Genomic DNA, 23,764 nt, shown 5'->3' on the forward strand with positions numbered 1-23,764 from the left:
GAAGTACAAGTTGGCGACATATAGAGATGGTCCCTACCCAACAGCGGGCTCACAGTCTAGAAGGGGGAGACAAGCAACAAAACATATTAACAAAAGAAAATAAATAGAATATGTACAAGTAAAATAGAGTAATAAATCTGTACAAACATATTAACGTATATATAGGTGCCGTGGGGAGGGGAAGGAGGTAAGGCGGGTGGATGTGGAGGGGGAGAGGAAGGTGGGGGCTCAGTATGGGAAGGCCTTCTGGAGGAGGTGAGCTCTCAGTAGGGCTTTGAAGGGAGGAAGAGAGCTAGCTTGGCGGATCCCAGGGGGTCGCGTAACTATTAATGATTACTATTATTTTGGATGCCCGGCCAAGTCAGGCCAACGCCGTTTGTACCTCCCGCCCGTGGGGCCCGGAAGCCGATGCCGCACTGGCCCCGTTTCCGGTTGGGGGAGGACTGCTCTACCCCCTTCTCATGGCCACTCGAAGGCATCGATGGGCCCCGGTGGGCAAAGCTCGAGGGGATCCGCACGCCCAAGACCACCCCAGCCTTCTCCCCCACCAGCAGATAGGCCAACGGGGCCGGTTTCCCACCGCCGCCGACCCAAGCCCCGGTCGGGAGGGGAGACTGAGGCTCTTCTCGGGGTGCCGGACCCACCCGGCTGCTCCCAGGAAGCCCCAGAGGCTGTAATTCATCTCGGAGAAGCCACGCTAAAGGAGCAGTTGGCGCAGAAGCTCTAGGAGGGAAAATACAAGACGCTTCACAGGCACAATTTCCTTTCCTTTTCCTCCCGGGACATAAACCAATGGTTTCGTTAAACTGCGCTCGGGGAAAAGAGAGAGCGGTGATTTGTGACCTAGGAATGGAAAGGGTGCTAAACTGGCCCGCCGGAAGGAAGAATGGAGAGGCAGACGTATCGCTTACCACCTCAAAACATGTAGCCAGCTTCAGCAGAGCTCGGGCATAGTTATGAAGCCGCCGGATTGGCAGGAAGAATAAGGCATTCAGCATCTCCAACAGCTGGACGTCCCCGTCTTTCGTCTCCGACAGCTCCTGCAACAGCTCCTGGTTTTTATTTAAGAAGTCCCTAAAAGCCAGAAGTGGAGAGAAATGCGATCAGTAACCAGAGATATGTCAATGCAAACCGGTCTCCCAAGGATTCACCTGTGCCTTCTGACTGCAGATGGGGCATTTCAGGTCACTAAGGGATTTTACTCCCAAGAGGGCAGGGAGCATTTCTACCAACTCTACTGTCCTCTCCAAGAGCTCAGTACAGTGCTCTGCACACAGTGAGCGCTCACGAAATCCCACTGACTGATTCCCAACCGTGATTCAATGAAGGCTTCCCCTAACTGACTGATTGATATTGATGATAGCATTTGTTAAGCGCTTACTATGTGCAAAGCACTGTTCTAAGCGCTGGGGAGGATACAAGGTAATTTGGTTGTCCCACATGGGGCTCACAGTCTTAATTCCCATTTTACAGATGAGGGAACTGAGGCACGGAGAAGTGAAGAGACTTGCCCAAAGTCACACAGGTGACAACTGGCGGAGCCGGGATTTGAACCCCTAATAGTGTGTGACTTTGGACAAGTCACTTCACTTCTCTGGGCCTCAGTTCCCTCATCTGTCAAATGGGGATGGAGACTGTGAGCCCCCCGTGGGACAACCAGATCACCCTGTAGCCTCCCCAGCGCTTAGAACAGTGCTTTGCACATAGTAAGCGCTTAATAAATGCCATTATTATTATTATTATTATTATTAATAGTCTGAAAGTGTCAACACTCCTTTCAAATTGGGAAATCTGGACTTGTCAGGAACGCCTCATCTTTTACTCCACGCTGTGATGTCTACTTACATAGAGAGCAGAGTGGTGTAATAATGATGGCATTTGTTAAGCGCTTACTATGTGCCAAGCACTGTTCTAAGCACTGGAGAGGTTACAAGGTGATCAGGTTGTCCCACATGGGGCTCACAGTCTTAATTCCCATTTTACAGATGAGGGAACTGAGGCCCAGAGAAGTGAAGTGACTTGCCCAAAGTCACACAGCTGACAATTGGCGGAGCTGGGATTTGAACCCTTAATTGTCTGAAAGTGTCAGCACTCCTTTCCAATTGGGAAATCTGGACTTGTCATGAACTCCTCATCTTTTACTCCACGCTGTGATGTCCACTTCTAGACTGTGAGCCCACTGTTGGGTAGGGACCGTCTCTATATGTTGCCAACTTGGACTTCCCAAGCACTTAGTCCAGTGCTCTGCACACAGTAAGCGCTCAATAAATACGATTGAATGAATGAATGAATACTTACATACAGGAGCAGAGTGGTGTAATAATGATAGCATTTGTTAAGCGCTTACTATGTGCCAAGCACTGTTCTAAGCGCTGGGCACTGTTCTAAGGTATCTAACTGTACCAAAGTATGATAATAATGATGGCATTTATTAAGCACTTACTATGTGCCAAGCACTGTTCTAAGCGCTGGAGAGGTTACAAGGTGATCAGGTTGTCCCATGATCTTAATCCCCATTTTACAGATGAGGGAACTGAGGCCCAGAGAAGTTAAATGATTTGCCCAAAGTCACACAGCTGACAATTGGCGGAGCCAGGATTTGAACCCATGACCTCTGACTCCAAAGCCCAGGCTTTTTCCACTGAGCCACGCTGATGCAGTCTGGGAGTAGTAGACTAGCACACTAAACTCCCCATGGACTCCTATTTTATTTTACACTAGGGTTTAGGCTTATTCTTTCTTGGTTCAATTTTTGTTTTGGGGTTTTTTTTTTGGTAAAACTGAGTAAATCTTTTCAAAATCTGTACAGAAGAAGTTGGGCTAGCCTTTTCCCTGATCAACCTTGGGCCTAGTGCCAAGGCGACGGAGAAGGGAGAGAGAGAAGGGCAAATGAGGGCTTAGCTGGGGAAGACCTCAGAGGAGAGGGGACCCAGCACTTAGAACAGTGCTTTGCACATCGTAAGCGCTTAATAAATGACATTATCATTATTATTATTTTAATAAGGCTATGACAGTGGGGAGAGGGGTGGTCTGTCATATATGAAGGGGGAGGGATTCCAGGCCAGAGGAAGGTTGAGGGCTAGGGTTCAGTGGCTTGATAGATGACCTCGAGGTACAGTGAGTAGGCTGATGTTGGAGGAATGAAGCGTGCGGGCTGGCTTTTAGCGGGAAATCAGCGAGGTATGGTAGGAGAGGGAGAGCTGATTGAGTACTTTAAAGCCGAGTGTTAATCAGTCAATCGTATTTATTGAGCATTCCACTAAGCTCTTGGGAGAGTACAGTATAACAAAATAACAGTGCTTTGCACATAGTAAGCGCTTAATAAATGCCATTATTATTATTATTATAACGGAGCATTACAACCCTGGGGATTGAAATCTCCCCTAATAGGCAGGTTGCGCAATGGGTTTGTGCAATTTTTATAAATTCATTCATTCAATCATATTTATTGAGCGCTTACTGTGTGCAGAGCACTGTACTACCTTCCCCGTCCCCAACCGCCAACACACCCACAGGGTGAAGTCCAGAAATTACGTTTAAGGGCGTCTTTTTACAGAAGGGGACCAAATTAAGCTGTCTAGACAAGTTGCTCCGGAAGTTAGCGATTCCACATCTTGATTTTCCTATGGAAAGGAATTCAAATTTCACTCTTTTCCAAGAGATCCAGCTCCTGGTTTCTTACTGTTTCTCCAATTCTGTTTCGCCTCCCTAGGTGAAATAAGTTTCATAGCTCTCAGAAACCAGTATCTTTTTCTTATCCCCAGGAGCTGTTACTTTCAAGGTCACTGGCCCGCTTCCTTTCCCCTATTTGGTCGACTGACTGTTGGAAAATGAGTCTCTGGAGGCAGCACGAAAGAAAAATCCCGCTTCCCCAACCACTCCCAAAATTTTCAGGCTAACAATCTGTTTTGTTTATGGTATGTGTTAAGTGCTTATTATGGGCCAGGCACTGTTTTAAGTGCTGAGCTAGATACAAATCTCTGTCTTACCCGCATTTCAATAGGGGAAACTGATGCCCGGAGAGATAAAGTGACTTGGCTAAGTTTACACGGCAGGCCGGTGGAAGAGCTGGGACTTGAACTAGGTGTTCTGACTGTGATCACGCAAAAGGTTATGTCCAACCCGCATTTCACAGAGGAGGAAACTGAGGCCCGGACAGATAAAGCGATTTGGCTAAGTTTACACGGCAGGCCGGTGGAAGAGCTGGGACTTGAACTAGGTGTTCTGACTGCGATCACGCAAAAGGTTACGTCTCACCCGCATTTCACAGAGGAGGAAACTGAGGCCCGGAGAGATAAAGCGACTTGCCTAAGTTTACACGGCAGGCTGGTGGAAGAGCTGGGACTTGAACTAGGTGTTCTGATTGCGATCATGCAAAAGGTTATGTCTTACCCGCTTTTCACAGAGGAAACTGAGGCCCGGAGAGATAAAGCGACTTGGCTAAGTTTACACGGCAGGCTGGTGGAAGAGCTGGGACTTGAACTAGGTGTTCTGACTGCGATCACGCAAAAGGTTATGTCTCACCTGCATTTCACAAAGGAGGAAACTGAGGCCCGGAGAGATAAAGCGACTTGGCTAAGTTTACACGGCAGGCTGGTGGAAGAGCTGGGACTTGAACTAGGTGTTCTGACTGCGATCACGCAAAAGGTTATGTCTCACCCGCATTTCACAGAGGAGGAAACTGAGGCCCGGAGAGATAAAGCGACTTGGCTAAGTTTACACGGCAGGCCGGTGGAAGAGCTGGGACTTGAACTAGGTGTTCTGACTGCGATCACGCAAAAGGTTATGTCTCACCCGCATTTCACAGAGGAGGAAACTGAGGCCTGGAGAGATAAAGCGACTTGGCTAAGTTTACACGGCAGGCCGGTGGAAGAGCTGGGACTTGAACTAGGTGTTCTGATTGCAATCACGCAAAAGGTTATGTCCTACCCGCATTTCACAGAGGAGGAAACTGAGGCCCGGAGAGATAAAGCGACTTGGCTAAGTTTACACGGCAGGCCCGTGGAAGAGCTGGGACTTGAACTAGGTGTTCTCATTTTGATCACGGGAAAGCTTATGGATCTAAGATCCAACTTCAGAATGCCCCAGACTGTACCCCTGCCTGGTACTTTCTACCAGCCTGGGATGAAAGCCAAACACAATCTCAGAAGGGAAGGGGGAGGCTGCTTCCTATTGTTAAAAATAGCATTTCTTCAAGGGGCCGTTTCTCTGACGGTGACTCACAGCTAACCAACTTCCAGACAAACTGCTGCCCTCCCATCTCTTGCCTGGGTGCTGTAATGAAGAAACTATGTAAAAGCTTAATAGCGGAGGGGTTCCCCACGTTCTCAGCTGGGGCGGAGTGATTCTGCGCTCTGTCCCCTTCGGGGAGACCCCCAGTCAAAGGCCGTGAAATCAGAGATGGCGGCCCCCAAAGCACCAACCTTTCATCTTGAGTGCAAGAGTGAAAGGGGGCAAAGATTTTAGGAGGGATGGGGACTGAGACTTTGAGGAGCCAACAGGCCAGGAAGTTGCCGTTTTGTTTTTGGTAGCCCCGACTGGAAACACTCAGGTCTTGTCAGAGACCTGGGATGAGCGAGGCTGAGACACCAGCTCGGAGAGCTCTGGGACCCATCACCTCCATCATCCCCGTGGACTGTAGACACCTGTGGGAAGCATCTTGGATAAAGGCCTGGTCCCTCGTTCTGGGGGGGGGGGCATTCTCCGGGGCCTGGAAGAGTGAGTGTCGAGCAAAATTAAAGGTGGTGGCATGGTGACATTCCAGGCCCCCCTGGAAACCTGTGGTACCCCACGGGGGAAGCCAATGGATTGACCAGTCAAACCCTAAATGGCTTCCAAAATCCGAGAACGGAGCTCGTTGCCACGGAGATGGAAAGCTCACGCTGCATTTCATACCTCGGACGCAGCACCAATCAAATTCCCTCTAATTTCCGACTTCTCTAAGCGTAACGAAAGTTAAAGTTCGGCTGACCTCAGACTACCACCCAACTGGATTCATTCGGCCCTGACCAAGCGCTTGGTTTCAGCGGAGAGGATATTGAGATGCCAAGCAGCGTGGCTTAGTGGAAAGAGCAGGGACCTGACAGTCAGAGGATGTGGGTTCGAATTCCTGCTCCACCATTTGTCTGCTGTGTGATCTCGGGTGAGCCGCTTCACTTCTCTACGCCTCAGTTTCCTCATCTGTAAAAACGCGGATTGAATCCTACTCCCTCCTACCTAGACTGTGAGCCCTATAATACTAATAATGATAATGATAGCATTTGTTAAGCGCTTACTATGTGCAAAGCACTGTTCTAAGCGCTGGGGAGGTTACAAGGTGATCAGGCTGTCCCACGGGGGGCTCACAGTCTTAATCCCCATTTTACAAATGAGGTAACTGAGGCACAGAGAAGTGAAGTGACTTGCCCAAAGTCCCACAGCTAATTGGCGGAGCCGCGATTTGAACCCATGACCTCTGACTCCAAAGCCTATGCTCTTTCCACTGAGCCACGCTGCTGCTTGTCCCTATGTGGGACAGTGACTGCATCCAAACTGATAACTTTGTATCTACCCCAGTGCTTAGAACAGCGCTTGCCATGTAGTAAGCTCTTGACAAATGCCATTATCACTATGAACTATTAATCAATCAATCAATCAATCGTATTTATTGAGCGCTTACTGTGTGCAGAGCACTGGACTAAGCGCTTGGGAAGTCCAAGTTGGCAACATATAGAGACAGTCCCTACCCAACAGTGGGCTCACAGTCTAAAAGGGGGAGACAGAGATCAAAACCAAACAGATTCACAAAGCGCGATGAAGCAAAAGGAAGATTTCCAGGCTCCCCCAAAGACCTAGCGCTTAGAACAGTGCTTTGCACATAGTAAGCGCTTAACAAATACCATCACCACCTATACAGAACGCCAACTTCATATGACATAACCGTAGATGGGCTGTACCAAGCGCTGAAAAACATTCACTCACATGGCCGGTTTGGCGAGGAGCTGGAATCCTCCCATGACGATGAAATTGGTCAGAGCCGTGCAGTACCTTTAGCAGTAAGGAAAACAGAAACAGTCGGACATTAGAATCGGTCCTCGAGAGTTTTGAGGGAAATCGGTGGGTGCATATTGTTACTTCCCTTAGCGTTTAACCTCTCAAGTGATGAGCCTCTCGAGGGATCTCACGGTACAACCTAGGAGAGCGATGTTCATTCATTCATTCATTCAATCGTATTTATTGAGCGCTTAATGTGTGCAGAGCACTGGACTAAGCGCTTGGGAAGTCCAAGTTGGCGACATATAGAGACGGTCCCTGCCCAACAGTGGGCTCACAGTCGAGAAGGGGGAGACAGGTTCCAAAACAAAACATATTAAAGTAAAATAAACAGAATAAATACGTACAAGTAAAATAAATAGAGTGATAAATCTGTACAAACATATATACAGGTGATGTGGGGAGGGGAAGGAGGTAAGGCGGGGGGATGGGGAAAGCAGCCTGCCTCTAGTGTAAAGAACTTGGGCCTGCGAGTCAGAGGACCTGAGTTCTAATTCTGGCTCCACCCCTTGTCTGTTGGGTGACCTTGAGCAAGTCATTGCACTTCTCCATACTTCAGTTTCTTCGTCTGTAAAATGGAGATTGAACCAACTTAGGCTGTGAGCCCCATGAGGGACAGGGACTGTGTCCAACCTGATTATCTTGTGTCTATCCCAATGCTTAGTAGAGTGATTTGCAGCACATTGATTAATTCAATCATTTTTATTGTGCGCTTACTGTAGTCAGAGTACTGTACTAAGCGCTTGGAAGAGTATAACAATCAATAGATACATTCCCTGCCCATAACGAGCTTACAGTCTAGAAGTACATAGTAAGCGTTGAACAAGTAGCATAATTATTATTATTATTAGATGTAGTACTGGGAAATGAGATCAATGTGCCAATACCCTGGGGAAAGTACAGCAGAGGAATAATAGTAATAATAATGATGGCATTTATTAAGCGCTTACTAAGTGCAAAGCACCGTTCTAAGCGCTGGGGAGGTTACAAGGTGATCAGATTGTCCCGTGGGGGGCTCACAGTCTTAATCCCCATTTTACAGATGAGGTCACCGAGGCACAGAGAAGTGAAGTGACTTGCCCAAAGTCACACAGCTGACAAGTGGCGGAGCCACGATTTGAACCCATGGCATCTGACCCCAAAGCCCGGGCTCTTTCCACTGAGCCACGCTGCTTCTCTACACTTCTCTAGGAAGTAATGTTAGCGTGGGAAATTTAAAATACAAACGTCAGGCTTCTGAGAAATACAGTTTTCTGACATTTAAAATGGCCAGCGCAACAAACAACCCAACATTTCTGAACATCATAGTATGTCTGAGACACAATTTCCTATATTTTTTAGAAATCAACTTTCGAATTTCCCATATTTTTCTCCAAATTCTTCAGGCTTCATATTAGCTGGTCCCATAATTCCGCTTTTCTTAAAATGGGATAGAGGAGTATGACGGGAAACTTGTATTATGGATCTTGCCAGATTTGACTAAGGAATTTTAAGAACTGTGATATTTACAAGGCTGGTCTCTGCCGCCCTACTTCCTTCCCCTCCCCACAGCACCTCTATATATGTTTGTCCAGATTTATTACTCTATTTATTTTACTTGTACATATTTACTATTCTATTTATTTTAATTTGTTACTGATGTGCATCTAGCTTTACTTCTATTTATTCTGATGACTTGACACCTGTTCACATGCTTTTTTTGTTTGTCTGTCTCCCCCTTCTAGACTGTGAGCCTGTTGTTGGGTAGGGACTGTCTCTCTATGTTGCCAACTTGGACTTCCCAAGCGCTTAGTACAGTGCTCTGCACATATTAAGCGCTCAATAAATACGATTGAATGAATGAATGAATGGATAGGTAAAGTTCCCAGAGATAAGGAGAGAATGATTGGATGAGCCAGGCCTAGTGGACAGAGCACATGTGTGGGAGTCAGAAGGACCCGGGTACTGATCCTGGCTGTGCTGTGTGACCTTGGGAATGACATTTCACTTCTCTGTGCCTCAGTTCCCTCATCTGCAAAATGGGGATTGAGACTGTCAGCCATATGTGGGACAGGGACTGTGTCCAACCCGATTATCTTGCATCTACCCCAGCGCTTAAAACAGTTCCTGGCACAGAGTAAGCGCTTAACAAATACCACAATTGTTATTACTATTACTGTCTATTTATGCAATCAGAAGTGGGCAGACTTTTAAAGGTAGCCAATAAAATGACAATTTTATCATTATTATTATTATCTATTTATGCAATCAGAAGTGATAACCAATGTCCTGTATTTAAAAGCAGCATACTTGAGAAGCAGCACGGCCTAGGAGCAAGAGCACGGGCTTGGGTTCTAATCCCGGCTCTGCCACATGTCTGCTGTGTGACCTTGGGCAAATCACTAACTTCTCTGTGCCTCAGTTATCTCATATGTAAAATGGGGATTAAGACCGTGAGCCCCACGTGGGACAACCTGATTACCTTCTTATCCACCCCAATGCTTAGCACATAGCAAACACTTAACAAATACCATAATTATAATAATAATAATTATTAAAAGGGAGACATGTTATGTGGAGTAAGCGATAGAATCAGGTGTCATTCCCAGCGTGGCTCAGTGGAAAGAGCATGGGATTTGGAGTTCAAATCCCGGCTCCGCCACATGTCTGCTGTGTGACTTTGGGCAAGTCACTAACTTCTCTGTGCCTCAGTTATCTCATCTGTAAAATGGGGATTAAGACCGTGAGCCCCACGTGGGACAACCTGATTACCTTCTTATCTACCCCAGTGCTTAGCACATAGCAAACACTTAACAAATACCATAATTATAACAATAATAATTATTAAAAGGGAGACATGCTATGTGGAGTAAGCGATAGAATCAGGTGTCATTCCCAGGGTGGCTCAGTGGAAAGAGCACGGGATTTGGAGTTCAAATCCCGGCTCCACCAACTGTCAGCTGTGTGACTTTGGGCAAGTCACTTCACTTCTCTGGGCCTCAGTTCCCTCATCTGTAAAATGGGGATTAAAACCGTGAGCCCCCCGTGGGACAACCTGATCACCTTGTTACCTCCCCAGCGCTTAGAATAGTTAGCGCTTAACAAATACCGTCATTATTATTATTATTATTCCCAGCCCAAAGTGAAGACATGTTAGGTGGAGTAAACACTAGAAGCAGGTGACGTTCCCAGCTCGAAATGAAGGGATTTTTCCAACCCTGCTGAAGCCAAAAGCGAAATCTGCCAACTTAAAGGGCCTGCTGCCAGACAATCTGGGACGAAGGTCGGCGACAAAAAGCCGGGGCTCAGACTCTCAAATTCCTCTCCCCTCCACCCTCCCTTGTAAGGAAAATGCCTGTGAAGCCCCGGTGAGCTCACGAATCAAAAAATATATCGCCGGTCCTCACTTGATACAGGGGCAGGTGTTTGGAGACCGGGCAGATTCCTTTGTAAAGGGGAGAGCCCCTTCCTTCCTCTCCCCCTTGTCCCCCTCTCCATCCCCCCCATCTTACCTCCTTCCCTTCCCCACAGTACCTGTATATCTGTATGTACATATTTATTACTCTATTTATTCATTTTACTTGTACATATCTATTCTATTTATTTTATTTTGTGAGTATGTTTGGTTTTGTTCTCTGTCTCCCCCTTTTAGACTGTGAGCCCACTGTCGGGTAGGGACTGTCTCTATATGCTGCCAACTTGTACTTCTCAAGTGCTTAGTACAGTGCTCTGCACACAGTAAGCGCTCAATAAATACGATTGATGATGATTGATGATGAGAGCCATTTGTCCTTGAAGCAGGGCCTGCTAGTAGTAACCAGTCAATCACGGATATTTCCTGAGTGCTTACTTTAGTCCTGTGCTCTGCACACAGTAAGCGCTCAATAAATACGATTGAATTAATGAATGAATGACTGAGCCCCCGCCTTACCTCCTTCCTCTCCCCACAGCACCTGTATATATGTTTGTACGGATTTATTATTCTATTTTACTTGTACATACTTATTCTATTTGGTTAATATGTGTTGTTGTCTGTCTCCCCCTTCCACACTGTGAGCCCACTGTTGGGTAGGGACCGTCTCTATATGTTGCCAACTTGTACTTCCCAAGCGCTTAGTACAGTGCTCTGCACACAGGAAGCGCTCAATAAATACAATTGAATGAATGAATGAATGAATACTGTGTGCTAAACACTGTATCAGGCCCTGGGAAAGACTTATGTAGGAGAGTTGGCAGGCACGTTGGCGGATTCCTGCCCACAAGGAGCCCGTAGTTTAGAGCCGGGGACGGATGTTTCAAATAAGCTACTCATGGTGGAGTGGGAGAATATGGAGATCTGTACTTAAGTGCCATGGGGTGAATTTTGAGATTGAAATATTTGTTAAGCACTTACAACGTACCAGGCACTGTTCTAAGCACTGGGATAGATGACGGGTAATAAGGTTGGACGCAGTCCTTGTCCCAAAAGGGGCTCACAGTCTTAATCCCCATTTTGCAGATGAGGAAACTGAGGCACAGAAGTTAAGCGACCTTCCCGAGGTCACAAAGGAAGTGGTGGAGCCGGAATTCGAACTCAGGTCCTTCTGATTCCCAGCCCTACGTTCTAGCCGCTAGGCCACGCCGGATCCATCAATAGCGTGTCTGCTTCTTGTTGCATCGTACTCTCCCGAGCACTTAGTCTAGGGCTTTGCACAGAGTGAGCGCTAAATAAATACGATTGAATGAATGAAGGACTACAGATCCATTAAGTGCAAAGGTGATGGAGAAGGGTGGGTGACTATTACTTATTGAGAAATAATAATACTAATAATGGCATTTATTAAGCGCTTAGAGAAGCAGCGTGGCTCAGTGGAAAGAGCAGGGGCTTTGGAGTCAGAGGCTGTGAGTTCAAATCCCGGCTCCGCCAATTGTCAACCGTGCGACTTTGGGCAAGTCACTTAACTTCTCTGTGCCTCATCTGTAAAATGGAGATTAAGACTGTGAGCCCCCCGTGGGACAACCTGATCACCTGGTAACCTCCCCAGAGCATAGAACAGTGCTTTGCACATAGTAAGCGCTTAATAAATGCCATCGTTATTATTATTATTATGTGCAATGCACTGTTCTAAGCGCTGAGGAGGTTACAAGGTGATCAGGTTGTCCCGCGGGGGGCTCACAGTCTTCATCCCCATTTTACAGATGAGGTAACTGGGGCCTAGAGAAGTGAAGTCACATGCCCAAAGTCACACAGCTGACAAGTGGCAGAGCCGGGATTTGAACCCATGACCTCTGACTCCAAAGCCCGGGATCTTTCCACTGAGCCATGCTGAGAACCCACTGGTGCGGATGCACTGTACTAACCAGCTTGGTTCTAGAGACGAGAGAAAAATCTTGGACCGGTAACCATCAGGGTAAAGAGATCGAGAGTAGGGTGATGCCCATTACCTTCTGGGTCACCCTTGCGTTTGGATTTGCTCCCTTTTTTCACCCTTCCCTCAACAGCACTTAATAATAATAATAATAATAATAATAATAATAATAATAATAATAATGGTATTTGTTTTGCTCTATGTGCCACGCACTGTTCTAAACACTGGGGTAGATACAGGGTAATCAGGTTGTTCCACATGGGGCTCACACTTTAAATCCGCATTTTACACATGAGGTAACTGAGGCACAGAGAAGTGAAGTGACTTGTCCAAGGTCACATAGCAGACAAGCCTGTGCTCTTTCCACTAAGCCACGCTGCTCCTCTCTCTCTATATATCCGTGATTTATCTATTTCTCTTAATGTCTGTCTTCCTCTGGACTGTAGGCTCCTTGTACGCAGGGAATGTGTCCGTTTGTTGCTATATTGTATTCTCCCCCTCAGATTTCCAACCAACCATCTGATATTTTCTACTTCAGTCCTCCAAATACTTCCCAAATTTCATCTATTGGTGTTGAGAGACAAAGAGAACCCAGAAGGCAGACCGATGACTCACGGCCTCCTTGAAAACCAGCCCCAAACTAACGACTTTCAGTCCACATTTGCTTCTGCAGTGTGAACTGAGAAAAACTAAAATTAAAACCTCTAATCTGTTGGGGAGGATGACTAGAAAAACATATCAAGGACCTGTGAAAAATGGAATCTCAAGTAACTGTGCCTTTTCTTTGAAGGTAGGATTAAACATTTCTTGATCACCAGCGCTTAGAACAGTGCTTTGCACATAAATAAGCGCTTAATAAATGACATCATTATTATTATTATAAAGGTACTTATGTCCATTCTGCTGCCGAAACATTGAGCTAAATTCTAGGGTAGATACAAGATAATATGAAGAGAGCCAGTTCCTGCCCCATATAAGACTCTCGCAGGCTAAGAATTGAAAAGGAAAATCGACTGAATGTTACATATTTGTCTTCACTAGTCAAACTGATCATTGATCAATTTGATCAATGATTGATCATACGGTTCATTGATTGCAATCATTGATCATACGGTTCATTGATCGCAAAATGGCTCACATATTAGCGAAATACCTATTTTTGCCCAAGGCCCAGAAGGCTTCCTGAAAGATCTAGTTTCTTCAAGGCTAATCCCCCAGGGAGCCCTGTGAATAATAATAAAAACCACGGTAATAATAATAGCATTTGTTAAACACTTTCTCCATGTCAAGCACTGTTCTAAGCACTGGAGAAGACACCAGTTAGGTTGGGCAGAATCCCTGTCCACATGGGGCTCACAGTCTAAGTAGGAAGGGAGAACAGGTATTGAATCCCCACTTTACAGATGGGGAAACTGAGGCCCAGAGAAGTGAAACGGCTTAGAACCCAAGTCCTCTGTCTCCCAGGCCAGAGTTCTTTCCACTAGAGAAGCAGCGTGGCTCGGTGGAAAGAGCACGGACTTTGGAGTCAGAGGTCATGGGTTCAAATCCCGGCTCTGCCGATTGTCAGCTGTGTGACTTTGGGCAAGTCACTTCACTTCTCTGGGCCTCAGTGACCTCATCTGTCAAATGGGGAGGAAGACTGGGAGCCCCCTGTGGGACAACCTGATCGCCTTGTAACCTCCCCAGCGCTTAGAACAGTGCTTTGCACATAGTAAGCATTTAATAAATGCCATTATTATTATTATTATTATTACCAGGCCACACTGAACACTTAATATGTCGAATGAATGAATGATAAAGTACTAATACTGCGGAAAATGGCTGCCCGGGTACCAACGACCAACCGAATCAGCTTGTTTTTAGTCTCCCGGAGGGTCTCCCTCCTCTTTGCCTTCATCCCACCTCACTCCCCCGCCCCGGCCGTTAGCAAATTAATTCAAGTTCTAGAGCTGCTCAGGGCTAGTCGGTGTAGCATGAAGACACTGCTTTGAGATTTCGATTACTTCCCTAATGTAGTCTCTCCCAGTCAGCGCTTAGAACAGTGCTTTGCACATAGCAAGCACTTAATTAATGCTATTATTATTATAATTCTCCTTGGCAGACCAATTGATCGATTGATCGTACTGATTAAACACTTACCGCGTGCAGAGCAATATACTAAGTGCTTGGGAGAGCGCAATATAACAGAGCTGTAGACAAGTTCCCTGCCTTCAATGACCTCACAGTCAAGAGGGGGAGATGGATGTTAATATAAATAAATAAATTACGGATACGGACGTAAGTGGTGTGGGGCTGAAGGAGGGGGTGACTAAAGGGAGCGAATCAGGGTGACGCAGAAGGGAGTGGGAGAAGAGGAAATGAGGGTTTAGCCTGGGAAGGTCTCTTGGAGGAGATGAGAAATGGGGGATTAAGCCTGTGAGCCCCCCGTGGGACAACTTGATCACCTTGTAACCACCCCAGCGCTTAGAACAGTGCTTTGCACACAGTAAGCGCTTAATAAATGCCATTATTATTATTATGTGCCTTCGATAAGGCTTTGAAGGGGGAGGAGAGTCACTGCCTGTCGCATAGTAATAGCAATAATGGTATTTGTCAAGCACAGAGAAGCAGCGTGGCTCAATGGAAAGAGCCTGGGCTTTTGAGCCAGAGGTCTTGGGTTTGAATCCTGGCTCCACCACATGTCTGCTGTGTGACCTTGGGCAAGTCACTTCACTTCTCTAAGCCTCAGTTACCTCATCTGTAAAATGGGGATTGACTGTGAGCCCCACGTGGGACAACCTGATCACGCTGTATCCCCCCCCAGCGCTTAGAACAGTGCTTTGCACATAGTAAGCGCTTAACAAATGCCATCATTTATTTTTTATTTATTTTTCTAAGCACTGGGGTTGATACCTGTATATATGTTTGTACATATTTATTACTCTATTTATGTATTTTACTTGTACATATCTATTCTATTTATTTGATTTTGTTAGTATGTTTGGTTTTGTTCTCTGTCTCCCCCTTTTAGACTGTGAGCCCACTGTTGGGTAGGGATCGTCTCTATATGTTGCCAACTTGTACTCCCCAAGCGCTTAGTACACACAGTAAGCGCTCAATAAATACGATTGATGATGATGATGACGACTGTCTCTATATGCTGCCAACTTGTACTTCCCAAGCGCTCAGTCCAGTGCTCTGCACACAGTAAGCGCTCAATAAATACGATTGATGATGATGATGATGATGACTGTCTCTATATGTTGCCAACTTGTACTTCCCAAGCGCTCAGTCCAGTGCTCTGCACACAGTAAGCGCTCAATAAATACGATTGATGATGATGATGACTGTCTCTATATGTTGCCAACTTGTACTTCCCAAGCGCTTAGTCCAGTGCTCTGCACACAGTAAGCGCTCAATAAATACGATTGATGATGATGATGATACAAGCTAATCAGCAGCGTGGCTCAGTGGAAAGAGCCCGGGCTTTGGAGTCGGAGGTCATGGGTTCGAATCCCGACTCCGCCACATGTCTGCTGTGTGATCTTGGGCAAGTCACTTCACTTCTCTGGGCCTCAGTTACCTCATCTGTAAAATGGGGATTGGGACACTTGGGACAACCTGATCACCCTGTATTCTCCCTAGAGCTTAGAACAGTGCTTTGCACATAGTAAGCGCTTAACAAATGCCAATTATTATTATTATTAATCAGGTCGGACACCGTCCCTGCCCAAAATGGGGCTCGCAGTCTCCGTCCCCAGCTTAGAGACGCGGCAACTGAGGCCCAGAGAAGCGACGTGACTTGCCCGAGTGGTGGGCCCGGGATGAGAACCCGGGTCCGTGCTCTAGCCACCGGGCCATGCCGCTTCCACGTCGGCTGTGGAGAGGGACTGAGGGCAGACAGACCCCGCAGGGACGAAACATGAGGCGCGGGCCCCGGATACTTGCTCTGTGTAACTATCCAAGAAGAGACTTGCATGCTTCAGGACCGCCAGGCTCCGCACTTCTTTGATCCCGCGGAGGAAGATGCTCAAGGAGGCCGCTTGCTGCCCAATCAGGTAACACAGCTTGCTGAACCTGCTGGCCACCTCTTGAAGGAGCTGGACTGCGGCTGGGGCGCCCAAGTTATCTGTTGACGACCAAACGACGACGCGTGCTTAGAGACCCGCCGCCTGGACCCACGGTCAGTCAGATTTATTGAGCGCTCACTCTGCGCTTGGGAGAGTACCTATAACAGTGTAACGGACACGCTCTCTTCCTCCCTTCAAAGCCCTACTGAGAGCTCACCTCCTCCAGGAGGCCTTCCCACACTGAGTCCCCTCCCCGCCTTACCTCCTTCCCCTCCCCACAGCACCTGTATATATGTATATATGTTTGTACAGATTTATTACTCTATTTATTTTACTTGTACATATCTATTCTATTTATTTTATTTTGTTAGTATGTTCGGTTTTGTTCTCTGTCTCCCCCTTTGAGACTGTGAGCCCGCTGTTGGGTAGGGACTGTCTCTCTATGTTGCCAATTTGTACTTCCCAAGCGCTTAGTACAGTGCTCTGCACATAGTAAGCGCTCAATAAATACGATTGATGATGATGATGATATATGTTTGTACGGATTTATTACTCTATTTTATGTGTACATACTTATTCTATTTATTTTATTTTGTTAATATGTTTTGTTTTTGTTCTCTGTCTCCCCCTTCTTGACTGTGAGCCCACTGTTGGGTAGGAACCATCTCTATATGGTGCCAACTTGTACTTCCCAAGTGCTTAGTACAGTGCTCTGCACACAGTAAGCGTTCAATAAATATGATTGAATTCCCCACCCACAATGACCTGACAGCTCGCCGTTGGGTAGGGACCACCTCTATATGTTGCCAACTTGGACTTCCCAAGTGCTTAGTACAGTGCTCTGCACACAGTAAGCACTCAATAAATACGACTGAATGAATGAATGAATGAATTCCCCACCCGCAACGAGCTGACAGCCCGCTGTTGGGTAGGGGCCATCTCTATATGTTGCCAACTTGGACTTCCCAAGTGCTTAGTACAGTGCTCTGCACACAGTAAGCGCTCAATAAATACGATTGAATGAATGAATGAATGAATGACAGTCTAGGCTAGGAGATTGATGTTCTTAAAAATAAATTAAAAGAGAGATACGGATGTAAGCGAGTCTAGTAAGTCGTCTAGACTGTGAACCCGCTGTTGGGTAGGGGCTGTCTCTATATGTTGCCAATTTGTACTTCCCAACCGCTTAGTACAGTGCTCTGCACACAGTAAGCGCTCAATAAATACGACTGAATGAAGTAAGTGATGTGGGGCTGGGTTGGGGGGTGGCGGTGAATAAAGACAGCAAGAGTGGGAGAAGAGGAAAGGAGGGCTTAGTCAGTCAGTCAATTGTATTTATTGAGCGCTTACTGTGTGGAAGGTGCTATACTAAGCGCTTGGGAGAGTATGCTATATCAATGTAACGGACACATTCCCTGCCTGCAAAGAACTTCGTCTAGATGGGGAGATGGACACTTATAGAAAGAAATAAAATGACAGATATGGACGTAAGTGCTGTGGGGCTGGGAGAGGGGGTGAATAAATAATAAGAATAATAATGATGGTATTTGTTAAGCGCTTACTATGTGCAATGCACTGTTCTAAGCACTGGAGCAGGTCAAGATGATGCAGAAGGAAATGGGAGAAGAGAAAAGGGGGGCTTAGCCTATCATATTTATTGAGCGCTTACTATGTGCAGAGCACTGTACTAAGCACTTCGGAGGGTACTTTAGAGCAATAATAATAATTTTGGTATTTGTTAAGCACTTACTATGTGCTAAGCACTGTTCTAAGCGCTGGGATAGATACAAGGTTATCAGATTGTCCCACGGGGGGCTCACAGTCTTAAATCCCCTTTTTACAGATGAGGGAACTGAGGCACAGAGAAGTGAAGTGACTTGCCCACGCTCTTGCCACTTAGCCACACTGCTTCTCAACAATAAAAAGACACATTCCCTGCCCAGGGATCAGGCATCACCCACAGGGTTGTGGAGAAAGACAGCCCTGCTCCTACCCGCAAATGTGTTATTTCAGCAACAGTAGGAAGGCCCTGAAGGACCAAATAGGCCGGTGCCTTGGCCGTTATGCTTTGTTTTTGGCGGAAGAGAGAAGACTGCGTCACTGACCATCTGTTCCTCCCCTCGATAACCAGTTACGGAACTGGGTCAGGGGGAGTACAATGGGTGTTCGTCACTGCCCCGGACTCCCAGAGACGTTCTGTTCCATGGCTTGCGACTGTACCCATTACCCCCGCCGGCTATTCATTCAATTCAATCGTATTTATTGAGCGCTTACTGTGTGCAGAACACTATCGGCTATCTCGGTGTGGATGCTACTGGCCACCTGGGAGGACCAGGAGGGAGAGTGCAGATGGCTCAGTGTAACCCATCCCTGCTACTGTAAAAGCCAATCAAGTGCCTGGCCTGCTGGCGGCAGGATACCCCTTTCCCACAACCTGCACCCCTAAAATATAATAATAATAATAATAATAATAATGGCATTTATTATGCGCTTACTATATGAAAAGCAATTTTCTAAGCGCTGGAGAGGTTACAAGGCGATCCTCAAAAATCTCCAGTGGCTACCAATCAATCTGCGCATCAGGCAGAAACTCCTCAGCCTGGGCTTCCAGGCTGTCCATCGCCTCGCCCCCTCCTACCTCACCTCCCTTCTGTCCTTCTCCAGCCCAGCCCGCACCCTCCGCTCCTCTGCCACCACTAATCTCCTCACCGTTAGGCCTCGTTCTCGCCTGTCCTGCCGTCAACCCCCGGCCCACATCATCCCCCGGGCCTGGAATGCCCCCAATCCCTCTGCCCAACCGCCAAGCTCGCTCTCTTCCTCCCTTCAAGGCCCTACTGAGCGCTCACCTCCTCCGGGAGGCCTTCCCACACTGAGCCCCTTCCTTCCTCTCCCCCTCGTCCCCCTCTCCATCCCCCCATCTTACCTCCTCCCCTTCCCCACAGCACCTGTATATATGTATATATGTTTGTACATATTTATTACTCTATTTATTTTACTTGTACATATCTATTCTATTTATTTTATTTTGTTAGTATGTTTGGTTTTGTCGTCTGTCTCCCCCTTCTAGAGCGTGAGCCCGCTGTTGGGTAGGGACTGTCTCTATATGTTGCCAACTTGTACTTCCCAAGTGCTTAGTACAGTGCTCTGCACACAGTAAGCGCTCAATAAATACGATTGATTGATTGATTGATCAGGTTGCCCCTGATCACAGACTTACAGTCTCAATCCCCATTTTCCAGATGAGGTAACTGAAGCCCAGAGAAGTGAAGTGACTTGCCTAAAGTCACATAATTGGCCGGGATTTGAACCCATGACCTCTGACTCCAAAGCCCAGGCTCTTTCCATTCTGGTCTCTTGATAGAGTTGCTAGTGCCACCTGCCAGCATCTTTGGAGTCTCTAACGGCTTTACTTGAGCTCGAGTCGCTCACATAAGCCGCAAAAGGGCTAGAAAGAATGGCTGCCATGATTCTCGTGGGCAATGGGGAGAAGGCACTAAGGGGAAAGAGACCATTTTCTAGTGTCACTCTCATTCCTCAAAACACTGGGAGATTTAGTATACCATTCTCAGCTGATATTTTCCTTTTTACCAATTTCCATCATTTGCATCCATCAGATATGGACACCCGCTCTTTAAAATGGCAACGGAGCCCAACAAAGAAAGCAATCGATATAAGGCCCAGGTGGTGAAGGGTGGGGAAGCTTTATCCGAAAAGATCCTTCCAGACAGTTCCATATGAGAAGGGGACAGCAGCTCCCGGGCCGGTTTGGATGGTTCCTCTTACCTAAACCGAGAAGAGGTCGGAGGACCTGGGATTTGACGGCGCTCAGCTTGGAATAGAATCGTCTTTCCGTAGCAGCCAGCTCATGCACGCTGGCGATGTAGCCCATGATGTTTTTGTCGACCAGGGTGAGAAAGCTGTCCCTGCCGGCGGCCACACTGCTGATGTAGCCCAGCTGGAGCGAGAGAGAATGAGAGAGTGAGGGGGAGAGAATGATGGAGCGAAGGAGAGAGAGCGAGGAAGCAAGAGAAACAATGGAGCAAAAATGAGGGGGCGAGAATGAGAGGGGCAAGGGAGAGAGGAGAGCGAGGAAGAGAGAATGAGGGGGCAAGAAAGAGAGAATGAAGAAGGAAGGGAGAAGGAGAGAGCAAGAGAAGCAAGGGAGTGAGGATGAGGTGTCAGGGAGAGGAGAGAGTGAGGTAGAGAGAATGAGGGAACGAAAGAGAATGACGGAGCAAGGGAGAGAGAATGACAGAGTGAGGAAGAAAGAGTGAGCAAGAAAAGAAAGGGAGCGAGAGTGGGGGTGAGAATTAGGGGGCGAGGGAGAGAGAATGGAGGAGCGAGGAATAGAGAATGAGCGAGAAAAAGAGCGATTATGAGGGGGTGAGAATGAGGTGAAAAGGGAGAGAGAATGAGGGGCAAGGAAGAGAGAATGACAGAGCAAAACAAGCAAGGGAGCCAGAATGAGGTGGCGAGGGAGAGAGGAGAGAGTGAGGTAGAGAGAATGAGGGAATGAGAGAGAATGATGGAGCAAGGGAGAAAGAATGAGAGAGCGAGGAACAGAGAAAGAGTGAGCAAGAGAAGACAGGGAGCAAGAATGAGGGGGGTGAGAATTAGGGGGTGAGGGAGAGAGAATGAGGGAGCAAGGAGAGAGAATGGGGGAGTGAGGAATAGAGAATGAGCGAGAAAGAGAGAGAATATGAGGGGGTGAGAATGAGGCAACAAGGGACAGAGAATGAGGGAACAAGGTAGAGAGAATGAGAGGGTGAGAGAGAGAGAATGAGGGAGTGAGGAAGAGAGAAGGAGCAAGGAAGGGAAGGAAGGGAGCGAATATGAGGGGGTGAGAATGAGGGGGGCAAGGGAGAGAGAATGAGGGAACAAGGTAAAGAGAATGAGGGGATAAGGGAGATAGATGAGGGAACAAGGTAAAGAGAATGAGGAGATAAGGGAGAGAGAATGAGGGAACAAGGTAAAGAGAATGAGGGGATAAGGGAGAGAGAATCGGGGAGCAAGGAAGAGAGAATGAGCGAGCAAGAGAAGCAAGGAACGAGAATGAGCGGGTGGGAATGAGAGGGAGAGAATGAGGGGGTGAGGTAGACAGAATGAGAGGGAGAGAATGAGTGAGAGAGAAAGAGCAAGAATGAGAGAGGGAGAGCAAGACAGAGAGAGCGAGGGAGGGAAAATGAGGGAGCGAGAGAAGCAAGGGAAAGACAATGAGGGAGAAAGAATGAGGGAGGGAGAGAATGACAGAGCGAGGGAGAGAGAATGAGTAAGAATGAGCGAGAGAATAAGAAAGAATGAGGGAGTGAGGGAGCAAGAATGAGCAAGAGCAAGCAAGCAAGAGAGGGAGAGAGGAATTTAAAAAATTCCATAAGTCATAAGTAAGATAATTCCAAGTTTCTTCTGGTTCCCACCCTAATAACTGTGGCATTTGTTAAGCGCTTATTGTGTGCCAAGGCACCATACTAAGTGCTGGGGTCGGAGAAGCAGCGTGGTTCAGTGGAAAGAGCACAGGCTCAGGAGTCAGAGGTCATGGGTGCTAATTCTGACTCTGTCACTTATCAGCTGTGTGACTTTGGGCAAGTCAGTTCACTTCTCTGTGCCTCAGTTCCTTCATCTGTAAAATGGGGATTAAGACTGTGAGCCCCCCGTGGTACAACCTGATCACCTTGTAACCTCCCCAGCACTTAGAACAGTGCTTTGCACACAGTAAGCACTTAATAAATGCCATTATTATTATTATTATTACAAGCTAATCAGGTTGGCCACACTCTAACTTTCCAACCTAATACCCTCTCATAGTCCACACTCCACCCATGAATTCGCACCTCTTGTATTATTCCGATTTCATTGTAAATATTTTCATTTCTCTCCCCAACTCACTGGGGTGTGTCCTCATTTAGCATAGGAAAGCGGGCTTGGGCTTCTGTTGTACTTTGCCCAGCGTTTACTTCAATGCACCGTGCTCGGTAGGCATTCAATAAATACCACTGCTTCTACCTGGAGCAGTCTTCCTTTAAGAGTAACCAAGAGGAAGAACGATTGCAGCGGGAAGGGATGGTTTTCACTCCCCTCTGTGAAACCGATCAATAGGTGGTATTTATTGAGCGCTTACTGTGTGCAGAGCACTGTACTAAGTGCCTAACCAAATGAAAGGAGTGAGCCCATCACAGAGGATTGGACACAAAATAGTGGCCAAGGGGATGAGTCACATGTGGAATATGGCAGAGAGCAAGAGAAAAGGGGGTGGGTGGCCCCACAATATTATCTACATAGCTACTTCCCCTATCTAAAATTTTATAGTATTTGTACGCTGTATGCCAAGCACTGTACTAAACACTGGGAAAGACACAAGATCACCAGATTGGACACAGTCCCTGTCCCACATGGGGCTCGCAATCTAAGTGGGAGGGAGAACAGGTATTGAATCCCCATTTTACAGATGAGGAAACCAAGGCGTGGGGAAGTGAAGTGACTTGTCCTAGGTCACACAGCAAACAAGTGGCGGAGCTGGGATTAGAACCACAGCCTTCTGACCCCCGGGCCTGAATTATATCCACGAGGCCAAGCTGCTTTTCTATTTTCCCTCCTCTTCCCTTTTACTATAATAATAATAATAATGATGATGGTGGTATTTGTTGAGCGCTTACTATGTGCAAAGCACTGCTCTAAGCGCTGGGGGGGATACAAGGTGATCAGGTTGTCCAATGTGGGGCTCATAGTCTTAATCCCCATTTTACAGATGAGGTAACTGAGGCACAGAGAAGTGAAGAGGCTTGCCCAAGGTCACACAGCTGACAAGTTGCAGAACAGGATTCGAACCCATGACCTCTGACTCCCAAGCCCGCGCTCTTTCCACTGAGCCACGCTGCTTCCCTTATAGTATTTATGAAGCACTGACTCATGGAAAGGACTGTGCTACGCACAGAAGCAGCGTGGCCTAGTGGATAGCGCATGGTCCCGGGTTCTAATCCGTCTGTTGTGCGACCTTGGACAAGTCACTTCACTTCATTATGGCTCAGTTACGTCATCTGTAAAACGGGGATTAAGACTGTAAGATCCATGGGGGACAGGGCCGGCATCCGGGCCGATTTCCTTGTACCCACCCCAGCGCTTTGTACAGTGCCTTGTCAGCTGTGTGACTTTGGGCAAATCACTTAACTTCTCTGGGCCTCAGTTCCCCCATCTGTAAAATGGGGATGAAGACTGTGAGCCCCCCGTGGGACAACCTGATCACCCTGTAACCTCACCAGCGCTTACGTATCTATTCTATTTATTTTCTTCTGTTAATATGTTTGGTTTTGTTCTCTGTCTCCCCCTTCTAGACTGTGAGCCCACTGTTGGGTAGGGACCGTC

At 47.2% G+C, this 23,764-nt stretch overlaps 1 protein-coding gene across 1 annotated transcript in view; it reads right to left on the reverse strand.

The window, feature by feature from the left end:
- ALS2 (alsin Rho guanine nucleotide exchange factor ALS2) overlaps positions 1-23,764 on the reverse strand; it is a 148,344-nt gene that overhangs the window by 57,132 nt on the left and 67,448 nt on the right. Inside the window, exons 10-13 of the mRNA XM_038748910.1 lie at positions 20,192-20,363; positions 16,287-16,467; positions 6,961-7,026; positions 912-1,074 (exon numbers count right to left, since the gene is read on the reverse strand). Of these exons, the coding sequence (XP_038604838.1) occupies positions 912-1,074; positions 6,961-7,026; positions 16,287-16,467; positions 20,192-20,363 (582 nt within the window). The remainder of the gene's footprint in view (positions 1-911; positions 1,075-6,960; positions 7,027-16,286; positions 16,468-20,191; positions 20,364-23,764) is intronic.

This window comes from Tachyglossus aculeatus, chromosome 7, assembly GCF_015852505.1.
Source record: "Tachyglossus aculeatus isolate mTacAcu1 chromosome 7, mTacAcu1.pri, whole genome shotgun sequence".
In the NCBI taxonomy this organism is placed as follows: Eukaryota; Metazoa; Chordata; class Mammalia; order Monotremata; family Tachyglossidae; genus Tachyglossus; species Tachyglossus aculeatus.